At 45.3% G+C, this 16,820-nt stretch overlaps 1 protein-coding gene across 4 annotated transcripts in view; it reads right to left on the bottom strand.

Moving 5' to 3' along the window:
* The window catches only part of GARRE1 (granule associated Rac and RHOG effector 1), an 84,832-nt gene that overhangs the window by 5,337 nt on the left and 62,675 nt on the right, over nt 1-16,820 (bottom strand). For 3 of the 4 annotated variants that reach the window (XM_005219028.5, XM_005219027.5, NM_001206284.2), the window contains 7 exons: nt 16,549-16,710; nt 13,767-13,925; nt 10,954-11,051; nt 7,274-7,399; nt 5,120-6,153; nt 1,056-1,221; nt 177-314 (listed from right to left, as the gene is read on the bottom strand). In XM_005219028.5, coding sequence (XP_005219085.2) covers nt 177-314; nt 1,056-1,221; nt 5,120-6,153; nt 7,274-7,399; nt 10,954-11,051; nt 13,767-13,925; nt 16,549-16,710 — 1,883 coding nt within the window. The remainder of the gene's footprint in view (nt 1-176; nt 315-1,055; nt 1,222-5,119; nt 6,154-7,273; nt 7,400-10,953; nt 11,052-13,766; nt 13,926-16,548; nt 16,711-16,820) is intronic. The other variant, XM_024978542.2, reaches the window with a different exon arrangement.

Genomic DNA, 16,820 nt, shown 5'->3' with positions numbered 1-16,820 from the left:
CTCAGCCCAACTTTATATCACCACCCAAGCTTCAGCAAGACAGTACTGGAAAAGGTCCTCTCCCTCTCTCAATGTGGGTACCTGGAAACAATGGGGCTACTGAGCTTTGTAGAGGACTAAGCTGTGGATCACATCCATGCACCCCTCTGTTCTTTGGTTTAAATATTTCATCATACCTTCTCTGCTTGACAGCAGCAACAAGGTCAGGCCCTGAAAACATGGAGAACAAGCTGTCCCCGTTGGCAGAGGATGTCTCATCACTTGAGCTGGCTGAGTCTCCCTGAGCCCCCGCCCAGCCGCTGTGCAGGCCATCCCTGAAAGCCAAAGAGAGAAACTGGTCCCAGGCGTCAGGCACCAAGCCTGGACCCCAGCTAGACAGCCTGAGGTCAGGCCCACACCCACCCCCACCCCAGCCCTAAGGGAACAGTCTTTTCCCTGCTCTTATCTCACAACCCAATAGTGGTCCCTTGTCTCTCTCCTTCCTTTAAAAATGCCTCAGAAGCTGTGGTGTATATATGCAATTCATGTTTGAGCAAACAAAAAGCTGAGATGGTCTTTAGCTATGTGGAGTTATTAATCAGGGAGCAATAAGAGGTGTTAAAAGAAAAAAATTCACTCCCCCAAAGGTCTTTATGATGAAAATCCACAGTTCTCTCAATACATCAGAATCTGAACTGTACACCTTTGCTTTTTTTTTTGTAGGCTATAAGGATCACATTCCATAAATGACACAGGTTTCATCACCATGCTCATTTCAGCTAAAGACTGTGTTGAACATGCAATTATGTCCCAAACACCACCAAATAAGATCTCTGTCCAGGGCAGAAGAGCCTGTCTCAGAAATCATCAATTCATACCAATGGTGTATGTACAGGGACACCACATGCCACTTGGCATCCTAGTCAGTCACGAAACTCTGACCCCTAAGATCTGACCATGTGCCATTCTCACGTGGGGGCCTAGAAATGAATGGCCTGTTAAGAGTATATACCAAGGTCCCCTGCAGAACACCCAGACCCCAAACTCAGCTTCCCGCCCACACACCCAGCACTCACCCTTCTGCAAAGAACTCTGGGAAAGGCCAGGTCCGATGGGCATCATCCATGGGTGGCCAGTGGCCTCGGGGGTTGCCTGGGCGGCGACCATGTTGGACTTGCCTTTTCTGCTGCATTGCTTGGCTCACTCCTGCCACATAGCGTGCAAACTCGGGATCTGAACCCACTGTGTTAAGACAGAGTAATAAACAGGGTTGGGGGCCAAACTGGCCTCTTGTTTCATTCCCTACCATCTGAGGGTGTCCTGTTGACAAACACAGTGATGAGTGGTGAGGGGCTGCCAGGCGTGCGGCCCAGAGTGGGCTGTAGAATCTGCTCAGACACTGTGGTGAGATGGGGCTTTCAGCACACAGGTCTGAAGATGGGGAATGGTGTGTGCATAGGGACTGTGAGAAGGGGTTTGCCTAGAGCAGGGCAAGCTGAATGTGCACAAAGAGAATAAAAAGGTCTGCTTTAGCCAATTTGAAAGACAAATACTGCTGCTGCTGCTGCTGCTAAGTCGCTTCAGTCGTGTCCGACTCTGTGCGACCCCAGAGACGGCAGCCCACCAGGCTCCCCTGTCCCTGGGATTCTCCAGGCAAGAACACTGGAGTGGGTTGCCATTTCCTTCTCCAATGCATGAAAGTGAAAAGTGAAAGTGAAGTCGCTCAGTCTCGTCCGACTCCTAGCGATCCCATGGACTGCAGCCGACCAGGCTCCTCTATCCATGGGATTTTCCAGGCAAAAATACTGGGCAAATACTAGTTACTTTAAAAATTTCCAATGTCTGGAGCTACATACTTAACAACTAAGAGGATCAGATGATGACTTCAACTAAGAGATAACCTGCAAGTTATCAAAGCATTAGGGTCAGCCAGATAGAGAATACCCGGTCTTCCCCTTTGGGCTCAAGTCTGACCCAATATTCTCCTGGATACTGAAGGCAGACCTGCTAATTCAGCCTGAAGATCATAAGAGTGATAGTGAGTAAGGTGAAATTTAAGTATGAAGAAGTGGATGGAAACATATTGGACAGAACTGAGTAAGGATGTGCAGGCCAGTACCAGTGGAAGAAAAACAGCACAGAAGACATTTAGAGAAAGTCAAACAAAAAGACACAGTAGGAAAATGTCTGTAGGTCACAAACTGAATATGACTCATGAGTGAATACTTTCTAGCTTCAAGGTGGGAAAGATACCAGGGCTCAATCCTTAGAGTGCTCTCTCTGGGAGCCACCATGTGTGCACTGCACGAAGATGGCCACAAGAGGGCGCGCAGGGACTGCGTGCGCCTGTGCAGAGGTGGCACTCAGTTCTAGCTGACCCTGCCTGAAAGGGTGCCTTCTGGAATTCATCCTTCCAGAATGTCCTTATCTTGCAAAAACAGCCACGCAGACCTTATGCTGATGGGGTGGCATCTGCAGGAAGCTACATGAAGGACTTGAAGTTAAGAAAGGGATATACAGAAGGAAAAGCTAGTAGGATTCCTAGGTTAACGACATACAGGCTGTTTGGGCCCCAGTAGAGATTAAAGATGATAAAGTTATGCCAAACACCATTAATACTCTGGATTTAATTATAGGACTGTCAAAAAATGTACACACTGTTTCTCAGCGATTGAAAAAATGTACCACAGCAGCCCCCACTGGTGGTGGCCAGAGGAGCTTGCTCTTCCATAGCAGCATGGAACCATTAGACCTTCCCCAAGGTAGGGGCCCCACATCCACCCACACAAGGGGAGCAAGAACAAAAGAGCACACGCAGCAGTATGAAGAATTCTGAGAAGACATAAAAAAAATTTCTTTCCTTTAATTTTAGATAATGCTGGGTTCACTTGGTCGGAAATCTCTTGTGGCGGTTATTTTTCACTTCCATTTGCTAAATTAGAGTAAAAAATAATCGATTTGTATATATTTATCTTGTATCTTGTATGCAGCATGTGGGGTCTAGTTCCCTGACCAGGGATCGAACCTGCACCCCTTGCATTGGAAGCTCGGAGTCTTAGCCACTGGATCACCAGGGAAGAAGTCCCAAGAGATGTGCTTTTTTAAACTCTTTTCCTAACGCATATTATACCACTTATTTCCTTTGTTTCTGTCTTGCTACATTTGCCAGAAAGTTCAAGACAAAGTCACATGGTATTGGTAGTATCATTTGCCACACTGTTTGGGTCTTGATTTAACTGGAATGACTTTGTTTCACTGTACAAAGTACTACTTGTTACTGGCTACTGGTAGATAATCTTTTCCATATTCAAGACATTTCCTTCTATTCATGTTTTGAGTTTACTTAAGAACTGCTGGTGTCTTTTACCAAATGTCTTGATGGCATCTTCTGCTGTATGAATTTTTCTCATTTACTGGGTGAAATAACAGATTACTGTACAGGAGCCGAGTTCCTTAGACTGAACTATCTTATACTACTGAAGTGAACCAGATATAACTCCTTTGATATACTGCTACATATTCTTGCATCTATCTACATTCATAAAAAGTTACATTTTTACAGTAAAATCATGTTGGCTTCATAACTCCCTTTCCAATCTCTTTTCCTGGAATAGACTGGGTAGGTTTTCCACTACTTGGTGCAATTCTGATCACATATGTTTTGTTAGAAAAGATTCTCTTTTCCATTCAGTTTTCTAGTATGGTGTCATCACATCATATGTGATAATGTCTTAAAGTATTTTTTTTTTTAATGGTTTATTTATTTATTTGGTCTTTGTTGCTGTGCAGGTTTTTCTCTAGTTGTGACAAGTGAGGGCTACCCTCTAGCCGTGATGCACAGTTTCTCATTCCGGTGGCTTCTCTTGATGCAGAGCACGGGTTCTACAGTGCACAGGCTCAGTAGTTGAGGCTCCCAGGCTCTGGAGCACAGGCTCAGTAGTTGTGGCACACAGGCTTAGTTGCTCCGTGGCACATGGGATCTTCCCACATCAGGGATTGAACCTGTGTCGCCTGCACTGGCAGGTGGATTCTTTACCACTGAACCACCAGGGAAACCCTTAAAGTTCTTTTAATCTCTCCTATGCTGCTGCTAAGTCACTTCAGTCGTGTCCGACTCTGTGCGACCCCATAGACAGCAGCCCACCAGGCTCCCCCATCCCTGGGATTCTCCAGGCAAGAACACTGGAGTGGGTTGCCATTTCCTTCTCCAATGCAGGAAAGTGAAAAGTGAAAGTGAAGTCGCTCAGTCGTGTCTGACTCCTAGCGACCCCAAGGACTGTAGCCTACCAGGCTCCTCCGTCCATGGGATTTACCAGGCAAGGGTACTGGAGTGGGGTGCTACTGCCTTCTCCGAATCTCTCCTCTATCTGTAGCTACCTTTCTCTTTCCTAATCTTGTTTTTCTTTGCTCTGCCTTAATCAGGATTACAATAAATTGGCTTCTCTATTTTATTGGTTTTCTAAAGACCCGTCTTTTAGATTTATAATGTTTACTATATTTTTCTTTCAAATTTATTTAGCTTTAGCTTTTATCCTTTTTTGAAATTGAAGTATAGCTAATTTACAATATCATTTTAGTTTCAGGTGTAGAACAACTTTTATATGTAACTCCTCCTCCTAGTTTATTTTTGTTTTGTTTCTAAATTCTTTTTCTAATTTCCTGAGATAACTCTGGGGAACTTTCACACTGTGTAGGCCAGGAAAAGCCAAATTCTACGAAGGTAGGAGGGTGCTTTACCACCTTTCATGGCTTCTAGACTTTAAGCAAAAGAGAATCACAGAACAGAATATGTAATTAGGAAAAAAGAAGCCCACGAAGGGCCATTTTGGCTGCCCTGAATGGGAGGGCTCAGATTGGAGCCCTCTTGACTAATGGGACTTTGAGTCATTCGGCTTCTCTTAGCCTCAATTCTGTCGTCTACAAAATAAGAAAATAGTTCCACTTACCTTCTCAGACTCATTCTAACTACTGCTTCCTCCCTTTGCTGGAGCTGCCCCATACTTGCCATCAGACAGTGAGAAAGGGTCTTTAAAGGGGATTAAGTCACTGCCTCCCACACGGAAGGCCATGACAGGCCCTATAAAGTCCTTGGTGATACTACTTAAGTTAAAACCCCAAGGTGGGGAGGGGGCTCACATACCTGCAGGATCAAAAGGCAGAATCTCTCCCAACATCCCAAAGACTCCATCACTTTGGTCACGGTTTGGCCAGGTGTTATTTCTAGGTCCCTGTGCCTTTTGTCCCAAAACCTCCGACATCACATCATCCAAACAGCTGCTCACCAGACCCAAGCTGTACAAGTCAGAACTGAGATCAGATATGCCAGGCCACTGGCCAAGGGGAGACAGACCAGCTCCGACAGGTTGCGCTGGCTGCTGGGATGAGCCGGGTACCCATTTCCCAGGGGCCCGGGGCTGGGGCGGGGGGTGCTGCGGTCCGACAGGTTGCAGCAGGTGTTGGTAGTACTGGACCTGGGGCTGCTGTTGCTTTGGGGACTGCTGCTGAGGTGCCAGGCCCGGCTGGGGTGTCAGAGGTGTGTGCGCCCCAGCCTGGGGTGGCCGCGATGGTGGGGGCACTGGCAGTGACGGCTGCTGTGGCTGCATGGCTCCTGCCTTCTGCTCAGTCACCATGGCTGTGGCAGCAGAGTTACGCCGTGTCACCAGCGGGGAGCCCTGGTGTGACTGGCCCATGTTAAAGCCCGAGAGAAAATCGATCACCTCCTGCATTTCCTGATCGGTTGGCAAATTCATACCCTTCTCGTCCTTGCCATCATCCCCTTGCAGGAAGTTGTCACGCCTCTCCAGGAGAAAACCATTGGCCATGTGATTACTGGAATTCTGAGCTGACTGTGAAGGGTCTGCAGTCCTAGGGAAATTGCCAATGTTCAAAATGCTTTGTAGCCTTGAATCCATATTAGTGGGCATTTTGGCCTTCTCTTCTGAACACCCGGCTATGAAGATGTTTTTGGAAGGGGTATTTGGAATGGAATAACTCGTGTTGCTGCTCGAGCTGGGACACGAAGCTTTCTTGGTGAACCGGGAGGTCAGCTTGGAGAATGTCTTTTGCAGGCCACCTGAAGACTTGTTCCCATTCCCAGAAGGCAAGTCAGCCTGATTTCCAAAATCACAGATCTCCCTCTGAAGCTGGATCTGTATGCAGGGTAAAGCTTGTTCCCTATTGAAAGAGAAATTAAAAATAAAAAAAAAGAAAAGTATACAAATTGGACAATAAAATGGGATTGCTTTGGTGTTCAAGAAAGACTTTAAGAATAAAAAGACCTCTTTGTTTGGAATTGGGTTCATTTATTTCATAAACACCCAGAAGTTTTAAGAGTACGTAATTTAAGCACTATCTATATTTATTATAAAACATCTACCATATCCAACTGAGCAACTAACACTTTCACTTTCACCATGTCTAACACAGGGCCATGAAAACTACATTAGGATTCTGGCATGAGGATTTTTGAGTGAAATCCTCTGACTGCAACGCAGGAGAGCAAAGCACACCTCATCTAGCGTGGGAGATGCATTTGGCAGAGGTCGGCTGTGTGCCTGGATGACAGGGGAGCCTGGCAGATCCAGCAGAGGGTCGAGAGACTAATCCACACAGCAGAGAGGGGTGAGTGGGCAGGTCCCAGGGACACTAGGCAGCCCAGCTTGTCTCTGAAGGTAATTCACAGACAGTGCCAAGAACAGAGGGTTGTTACTTCCAAAGTTTCCTGCATACTTTTTTCCAGTACTGAAAGAAAGTCCTAGAGATGGAAAGGGCATGGGATGGGAGCTGGGCAGGTGATGGCTGCAGTGACCCTGGTTAAGTCACCTTGCTGTTCTGCGCCTCTGTGTGCTCAGGAATGAAGACATGCAGAGGGCCTGTGGCTAAATGTTCAAGGTCTCTACCAGTTCTAAAGTTTATTCACAAATAGATAATCTTGCAACTGTCAGTACTTTCAGATATAAATAAATTTCATGCAAGATATAAGTAAATTTTCTAAACACCTTTCTGCTCTGAGTTCATAGGGAGAATGTGAGCTTGGTTAAAATGCTCTTGATGGACTTAACTCTGAAATGATATAACAAATGAAGGCAAAAGTGTTCACAAACTGGGGAGTCTGGGTAAATAAAGGGCAATTCTCTGTTCTCTTCCTGCAACTTTTATATAAGTTTGAAAGTATTCCCAAATAACAAGTTGCCCCAAAGTTCCCCTTCATGCCTTATTTACTCACATACTATGAGTGACATGAGCTCACATGACCCTGTAAGTGGTCACACTGCTCCTCGGCAGGGACACCCACCTCCCTGCCCTCCAGCGGGTGAGGTCCAGCACCGCAGTGTAGAGCACGTCCACCAGGCCCAGCGTCTTCTCGGGATCTAGGCTTCTCTGCAGCAGGGACATGGTAGCCGGGTCTTCTTTCAGGCACCTAGGCACCAACCAAGTTGCGTGAGTCTAGGCTGCCCTTCTCCACAACAGGGTTCCAATTTTCAATCAGGCCTTATACAAAAGGTCACAACTTTTGGCACCAAAGAAAAATTTAGTAATCATAAGAATATTTAGAGGATGACAGGGCTAACACTGGGACTTGCTGCTCTGCAATAGGAGGGGGAAGAAATACAACAGGGCCTGGCGTCTCGGCAGATTTCTAACTGTCTAGAATCTGTTTAGCAGGAAGAGAAGAGTTCAGTGCAGGGGCTGCCTTCCAGGTGTCCTAACGCCCTTTCACTGTCCTACACCAGCTTCAGCCCTGACTTTCCTCCACACAGCAAGAGAGTGAGCCTCCTCTAGCACAAATCTGAACACACCACTCCCCTGTGCAAAACCCTCCAGTGGCATCCTATTGTGGCTGAAATAAAATGCAAACCCCTCAGCTCAGCCCTCCAGACTCTGTGACCTGGGCCTCCTGCCTCTCTGGACACAGTCCTCTTCACTGTTTCCTCTATTTACAGTGTCCCAACTACGAGGCTTCTCATACGCCCTGAGTATGTTGGATCTGCTCACATCTCAGGATCTCTCATGCTGTTGCCTTTGCCTCAACTGCTCCCTTTGAGAGCTGCCTTCCCGCTGGCATTCAGGTCCCCACTGCCCACCCCGGGCACCTCCACCAAGAGGCGTTTTCTGAGAGGGAGAACCAGGAAGATGCTGTCTGTTACCGAGTGTTCCGGGGGCTAAACAGTAGGCTAAATAACACTTCAGCTAAATAACACTTGCCAAAGCCATCCTAAGGAGGCAGCAGCACTCCCCAATGTGACTTTGGCTTGAGAAGAAATATATGTGAGGGTGTGAGCTGGCCAGTTTCAGAAACCCTGGAGAAAGCAAGCAACAAGGCAAGCTCTGCCAGCACCCGACGAGACCCTGGGCTCCTAGGACAGAATCCTGGCCAGTGGACCTGGCTGAGGTCCACGCACCAGATTCTCTCAGCCTGGAATCGCTGATCACCAGGACATACTTGCTCTATGTTCTCAAGCCAACTTCTGCTTGTGATCTGGCTGGTCACATGTCCGCCCACTAAGCGAGCATTTTCTGGTCATGCAGAAAGCAGTACTATGGTTTCTGGTGATACTAATAATTTCTTTCTAAAAATCAACAGAATGGTATTTTTATGTTATTCATCAGTCTTGAGAACTCATCAGTAAAATCCCCTGAAGAAACTAAACCTATTCTTTTTGACAAATTACCCTGATTGGCTTAAAACCTTCTACCTGTTCTTAGATAAAACCCTAGTCCCCCAGGGACCCTGCAAGTCCTGGCTTCCACGACTCCTGTCTTCACCCCCACCCAGCATACCTCCAGTCACACCAGTGCACTCCTCAGGTCTCTGCATTTGCTGTTCCTTCTGCCTGCGATGCTTTCCCCATCTGCTCTCTGCGTGGCAGGCTCCTCTCAAATGTCACATCCTTAAAGAGACCCTTCATGACTGACCTCCTCATCCAAAATAGCTTCCTCTTGCCATCTCTACCTGTTATTCTCTAACAGATGATGTCACTCTACTCTTATTCCCCTTGTACACTTGCCAGTGCTTGAACTTAACTCCTACGCTTATTAACAGTCCCCTGCCCAACCCCCACGCCATTACAAAGCCAGCTCTGTTAAGGGCAGGGACCTAAGTAAGATACTACTTTTGGGGGGAAAAAAGAATCTAGATACTTCATTATGCTAAAAGCAAAGCAAATAATAAATTCTTGACTAGTTTTGCTAATAATTTCATTTTCTCTAAGTTGGAATAAAGCAATTACTTCTTTTTGAGTTCTTCTCAACAAGCACATATTTCGTAACTTGAAACAAAAACATGAAAACTGTGCCATTTTTACCAAAAGTAGCCAGCAGAGGGAGCAGTTTGTGAGGTCTTTCAAGGACGGGCAATGAATTACAAAGGAAATCAATCATAAAGGGAGAGTTCTGGAAGTAAACTGCAGTGTTAACCATTTTAGTACTAGCTGTTTATATCCACCCAATTATCCAAGAGTTGGAAATGTTTTCTTTAAAATGAGAATCCTAGTTAAGTTTAATATTTTTCAATAAGAACCTGAATTAGAAAACAATTTCAGGAACACAAAACTCTTACAAAATGTGAGCTTTTAATCTACTGCTTGGGGAATTCCTTGCCAGTTCAGTGGTTAGGACTCCACACTCTCACTACTGCGGGCCTGAGTTCAATCCCTGGTTAGGGAGCTACGATCCTGCAAGCTGAGTCCAGAAAAAAAAATCTACTGTTTGATAGGAATGAAGACCTGAATATAAATTAACTAATAATCAAATTTAGAAATCTGTGGAGAAACTCACAGAAGGGAGATTCTGGGACATGACGTAAATCACCAACCATTTAGATGGTGAAGAATCTGTCTGCGATGCAGGAGACCGGGTTTGATACCTGGGTCAGGAAGATCCCCTGGAGAAGGGAATGGCAACCCACTCCAATATTCTTGCCTGAAAAATTCTATGGACAGAGGAGCCTGCTGGGCTCCTGGGGTCACAAACAGTTGGAAATGACTGAGTGACTTAACACTTTCACAAGTGCTTTCACACTTGATATATTAACAAATTCTAAAACTTTAAGCAGAATCTCCACTGGACCCCCTTCACATTTCAAGAAGAAATGGTTTAAATAGAATTCAAATGCATTACCCAAATACCACGTTAGTCCACACGGGCCCAAATAGTGTCACTATTCCTTACTACCTCTTCCTACCTAATTACTTCAAACATTTTCTATATAGTTAAATATTCATTCTGCCCATGATTTTAATAGCAAAAGTCTTCCAATATATGTTTAATTTTTCCTATTTACTAATAAAACTGTACTGAATCTGTAGGCACATCACAAGGATAAATCCCTAGATGTGGAACTGCTGAGGTCACAGCCCTTATTTTAGGCTTCTGACAAATGAAACTGCCCTCCAGAAAGGCTGTGTGATTTATTCAACAATATCTGTGCCGGTTTTTGTACAGTCTGGACCAAACCTAGTACTGTTATTCTAAAACAATTTAATAACATGATGGGCAAAATGACATTGTATTTTCCGCTTTGCCTTCCTTTCTTTGTTAGGTGAGGTTATACATGTTCTTCACCTCTTCGTTGACCATGTCTCCTCTGATTTACCTGTCTATGTGCTTTGCACATTTCTTACTGATTTGTAGGGGCTTTTGTTAGAATAAATTAAGAATACTTCATTATAAGTTTATAAATATAAGCAAATAATTAAAAATGAAATAGCTCAGTCTGCCTTCTGATTTTCAATGACACTGGGTATGTATTGACATGACCTCTAGGTCAGCAGGGTTGTTGCTGGAACAAAGGAGAAGAAATTCTATGTTTTATACTCAGCTTCAGAGAAATGCTGGGTGACTTAGAGAAAATGATATACTCTGTTCAAAAGCTGTGGACTCAGTAACAAATTTGTCACAAGCAATGCAATCTTTTCAAAGATGTGCAAACATCAATCAAAGCTTAGGCCTGTGTTAGTGTAAGAGTTCTGTTACCATGTGGATGGGACTTGAACCACAATTCTGGAGCCTTCTAAACTGATTTGGGGGGCATAGGCTTCTTTATTTTCAATCTGTGCTGTGTCAACTACCACCTAAGAGAGAAACAAAAACAACAATCAGCTTTCAAAGAGAAAAATGGATCATAAACAAATCAAATGCATGAGCCTATCAATGCTGAGTGACTCTGGTAAGAACTATTCTGGTAAGACAGCAAACTATCTGGCAACACAGAAACACACAGGCCAGTCAGGATCCCATGGAGACAACAGCAAGTAATAAAGATGACTGAAAACAGTAATACTTCAAAAAAACAGAAACTGCATTCTAGGTGCAGGATGTACTGAACTTCACAATCATTTTTAGTACTTCTTCCAAGCTGTAAATACATTAATTAGGAATTACTTTGTTTCCTTCATCTAAGTATTTTTTCACTTGATGCACTTGAAAGAAGTAAAAATGTCATTAAAAATCAAACCAATGCTTTTAGAGCAGCCTACGTGTAATGACCAAATATGAGCCAGAAGATGGTGAGGCTTTTTGTTAAGGCCATTTTATCCTCAACCATCAATAAGAACAGAATTACTTCAGGAAAAATGCAGAACCAATCCTTTCTCAGTGATTTTCTCTCGTTTTGTTTTTGGTCACACTGTGCACTTGTGGGGCCTCAGTTCCCCAACCAGGGACTGAATCCGGGCCACAGCTACGAAAGCATGGAGTATTAACCACTAGACCACCAGGGAACTCCCTCGAAGAGAGTTGTTTCTTTCTTCAGCTTTTTGTTTTTCGTTTTTTTGGCTGTGCCATGCAGCATGTGGGATCTTAGTTTCCTGACCAGGGATTGAACCCGTGGCCCCTGGATTGGAAGTGCAGTTTCAACCACTGGACTACCAGGGAAGTCCTGAGGAGAGTCTTTAATATTACACAGATGATATAGTATCCTTTGTAATTCAAAGGGTGTAACAAAGTGATGAATATATTTTCAAATAACTAAAAGAAATTTAAGAAAATAATCATAAAACACTTTAAAAACAAATCTGTAATATTTTAGGAAGGGCAAAGCTGTGCAGAGTTGCTTATTAGGATTCCAAATTCAGCATCTAATGGAGCCGATTTCCACAGCTGTAAGTTCCCACAGCTGGTCTGCAGCGTCCTTTAGGAAAGACTTCCTGTCCAAGTAATAGCCATTGTTGGAACAAGCAGGTGTTTCCTCTCTCCTCCCATCCCAGAACAATAATCTGAAGTTTTTCATCAGTCACACACAAAGGTGCCCTGGGATCAAGGAGCAGAGAACTAGGAAGAAGTTTTTGCTCTCTGAATAACATGGAACATTTTTTTTTAACTGATGTTTTCTCAAAACCGCCTTTGGGTCTTCCTGCCTTATTTTACATTCTCCTTTCTAGAGAACTTATTGACATGGTTCCCCTGCTGCTGCTGCTGCTTAAAATGGTCTTTGGGAATATGGATCAATCTACTCAAAGCAGTGGGCTCCAGGGGTCTCCAGTTTACTCTTTTTCTCAGGAGTTCCTATACTATGGAACAGATTTTAAGGGAAATGTAACTCAACACTGTGGACAGGCCCCACCTGGCCCTCTACAAAGCAAGTACTACCCTGAGCTGGGCCACTGGAGCGCTCACCCACACCAAACAGAAGGACTGCATCCTCCCAACAGTTCCTTTTATGAATAAAGTAGGAATCAGAGTAGAAACAGTTCTTTAATTATCTTGATCTCTAATTAGCTTCCTTTAATCTCTAAAATGCTATGCATGTGTGCTAAGTTGCTTTAGTCGTGTCAGACTCTGTGTGACCTGCTGGGCTGTAGCCTGCCAGGCTCCTCTGTCCATGGGATTCTCCAGGCAAGATTACTGGAGTGGGTTGCCATGTCTTCCTCCAAGGGTCAGGAAGATCCCCTGGAGGAGGACCTATAACACTTCAGAAAGCAATCTTTCATGCTAGAACATAGGATGAATACATAAGGTTCACAGATCAAAGGCGCCTGACAACAACCTAGATGTTGTTACATCCCTGGTGGTCCAGTGGCTAAGACTCCACAATCCCAATACAGGGGGCCCGGGTCTGAGCTCTGGTCAGGGAACTAGATCCTACATGCAGCAACAAAAGACCCGGTGCAACCAAATAAATAGTGAAAAAAAAAAACAAAAATTAAAGACACCTAGATGTTGATTTCCTAACCCACCCAAATGTGGCAAAAGTTATTCTTCTCACCAAAGGTGAAGAGATCAAACTTAGTTTGGAGTTGCTGTTGTTATTTTTATTGTATAAAAGGAGATATACAGAGAGCTGGGATACAAAGTGACTGGATGGGGCAATACTTATATCATCGGAGGACGTGATGTTTGAGCTGATGTAAGGAAAATGAGAAAGAGAGAGTCACATGAAGATCTGAGAGGAGTATTCTCAGGGAAAAGGAACATCGAGGGCAAAACCTGAGACAGGAAGAAGGCTGCTGTGTTTGAGCAACAGAAAGACACCCACTGTAGCCCTGGAGAGTCAGGCCAGGTGAAAGGGCCTACCAAATCATCACTAATGTAATGGTTTCCTTAAAATCTGGAAAGCCTGAGACACCATTTTGCAACTAGGTCCCCTGCAAATACATAACATCAATCTAGTAAAGGACAAAAAAAGACCTTTTAATGATGCTCTTCCTTTCCCATCTTGTCTAAACTCTGCAGCAACCAAAGGGCTGTTTATATTATCCAATGTTTTCACACGTGAGCCCACACCACATGCTCACGTGCTTAAAATGTCTTCCTCTACTCTCCCCTGTCCTTCACAAGTGTTCACTCACCAGTCCAGCTTGGCCAAACAGCAGCTGCACGGCAGTCTTGCAGGCACCCCGCCACGTGGATGGGCACACCTGGTTCAGGACTTCAGTCACAGGAAAGTCGTCCCTGGGTGTCATTCCATTATAGCAGCCTGCCTCCTTGATTAGCTGTAACATCGTATGCTGCAGATTGATAAAAAGAGAGTTCACACCTCAAAATAAAGCCATACAAGGTTCCAAAATTTACGGAAATGCATTTATAGGTACAAAATAGCCCTCAAGAGAAGAGAATTTTATTTTCTCCCAAGTCACTTCATTTTTGATTTCTTAAGTAATTCTCATCAATTACCTTCAAAGATTTTCTCAAACCTGTGACTGGCTAGATACGGATACATGTGCATTAATACACATGTGATTTCTATTCTAGCACAAAACACAGCATTATTTAGCAATCTACTGATGCAAATTGGCTAAGGAATTCTGAAGTTCTGAATCCCTCTGAATAAGGAAGGAAAGGAAATCATCTGATACAAGTAAATACCAGAAAACTTCATTCCTATTCTGGATGAAAAAGTGGTCAGCATAAGCTCCAATTCCAGTCTGCAACTTTCTAGCTGTGCGGCCTTGGGCTCCAGTTCCTCTGACAAGTGGGGAAAAGGGCTGTGCCTACCTCATGGGTGAGCATTAACTGAGAGGATACATGGGAAACATTTAACACATGCCTGGCACATAGGACGCTCCACAAACGGTCCTAATTACTTGAGTACTAGAGCAAGATTTCTCCTCTTATTTATTTCACTGAAACATTAACCATAAGAGCCTCCTAGGTTCTGATAGTAACACAGGACAAGGGGGCCTCAGCTAGAGGATTAAGGGATGTGACCCTTGAGAAGAGGACTTAAAGTAGAGAAAGACCTGACGAATAAGTGTGGGGGTGAGGCTGGGGCTGTGAGACAGCCAGGAAGTGAGAGCCCGTCCCAAGAGCATAACCATAAACAACATTTTTATAGTGTACTTTCAAAACCTTTTATTTTATACACTTTGAACAAAATCATAAATGAAATTAACTTGGCGAAAGTCTCTTTACAAAAGTTACCCTAGGAGCTTCTGGGCTGGAGAACACAGGGAGGTGCTGGGACTGTGCTGCCTGGAGAGAACAGGAAGCCACCAAGTCCCTTCCCCAGGCCTTGCCCCAGGCGCCTCTTCCATCTGGCTATTCCTGCGTTACATTCTCTCACAACAAACCGATGATCCAGAACTCTCCCAACAAGCTGGACTTCACAGCAACAGTGTACTCTGATCAACGTACCATAAGGAGAGTCCACAGTGGCAGATACAGGACATGCCTGAAGAAGTTCATGTATGGCCCTGTGACTATAAAATAGTCACAGCCACTCTCTTAAATGCCAAAGTTTCCTTGAACCCCTTCCACACACTTCCTGGATTCCCCCAGCCTCTCTTCTGGCTCCAGAGACCATCTGTCTGTGAGGACCCAGGCCTGATCCCACTTCAGAGCTCTAGACCCATACATCCAATTGCCTGCTGGATGGCTCCACTTGGACATTCCAAAAGCAATCTTAAAATCATGTACAAAAATGTATTTTTGACAACTATCACCAAGCCTTAATAAGCAGCACCAAAACTGCTGTCCAAGCCAGAAACTTGGGCCTCATCTCCCTTCCCCTCCTTCTCATAGCCAGTTAATCATGGAGTCCTGCTTATTACAACCTCTAGGTTGCTCCTGCGGAGAAGGCGATGGCATCCCACTCCAGTACTCTTGCCTGGAAAATCCCATGGATGGAGGAGCCTGGTAAGCTGCAGTCCATGGGGTCGCTAGGAGTCGGACACGACTGAGCACCTTCACTTTCACTTTTCACTTTCATGCATTGGAGAAGAAAATGGCAACCCACTCCAGTGTTCTTGCCTAGAGAATTCCAGGGACGGGGAGCCTGGTGGGCTGCCGTCTCTGGGGTCGCACAGAGTCGGACATGACTGAAGCGACTTAGCAGCAGCAGCAGGTTGCTCCTGAATCCTTCCACTTGCCTCCCATCATCACCAGATGGGGCCATGGCCAAAAGCCTTCAGTGCTGCTCTCCCTCCAGCCAAAAGTCTATCCTGAGGCCAGGGAGATCTTTCAGAAATGCCAACCTAATCACGTGACCTACCAGGGTGGGGCACCAGCCTCAAATTGGGGGCTTTCCATCTTCCTGGGCTGCTTCTCCAGCCTTGGTCAGTGCCATGTCTCCCCTTGTTCTAGACTCTCAGGTCTGACTACACGTTAGAATCACCTGGACAACTTTAACAAACTAGAAGAGCCCAGCCCTCATTTCAGGACAATTAAATCCAAATCCTACTAGGGACTGTACTGGATAGCCAGAGGACACCCCGCTTCAGCTCTAAGGAAGGCCTTCAGCTCTTGGAACGGCTCTCACTTCCTGGCTGTCTCACAGCCCCAGCCTCACTCCCACACTTATTCTTCAGGTCTTTCAGTAAGTCCTCTTCTCAAGGGTCACATCACTAATCCTCTAGCTGAGGCCCCCTCGTGCTGGGTTACTATCACAACCTAGGGGGCTGTCAAACCTCCTAGCCTGGTACTAACGGCTGCTCAATAAAGACCTATCAAATGTGTGTGTGGGGGAACGTCACTAGTCTGCTTTTAGACAACAGTTTACTGAGGAAGGTCAATGCCTCCTGTCTTCACTTCAGTTTTGCTTTTTAATCCAGATTCTTTACAAGCCGTTAGGTGTCCTTAAGAACTCTATTTTCAAGTTCACACCCGGGTTGGAGGAACCCCATGGGAAGCTACCGTCTTGAGTTTCAGGTTGTCGGCGGCTGACTCGTTGAAGGAGACCCCCTTCAGGAAGCTTGATCCTATCTGCACGGGCACAGTGGGGAGCTCACACTGCATGGGCTGCGGCGGGGTCTGCCTCCGCCCCGTCTGCTGCGCCTCTGCCTCGCTGCAGCAGCCCTGGAAAATGGTCGGAGAGGACAAGAGAGATGACCCACGGCTCAGCTCTTGAGACGACGGGCTCATGTGGACGGCGTGACTGCCACACCACAGCTCACCGGAGCCACCAG

This window comes from Bos taurus, chromosome 18 (assembly GCF_002263795.3).
Source record: "Bos taurus isolate L1 Dominette 01449 registration number 42190680 breed Hereford chromosome 18, ARS-UCD2.0, whole genome shotgun sequence".
NCBI classification, from domain to species: Eukaryota; Metazoa; Chordata; class Mammalia; order Artiodactyla; family Bovidae; genus Bos; species Bos taurus.
Note: the sequence above shows the minus strand (reverse complement) of the source record. Positions and strands in the feature narration are given on the sequence as shown.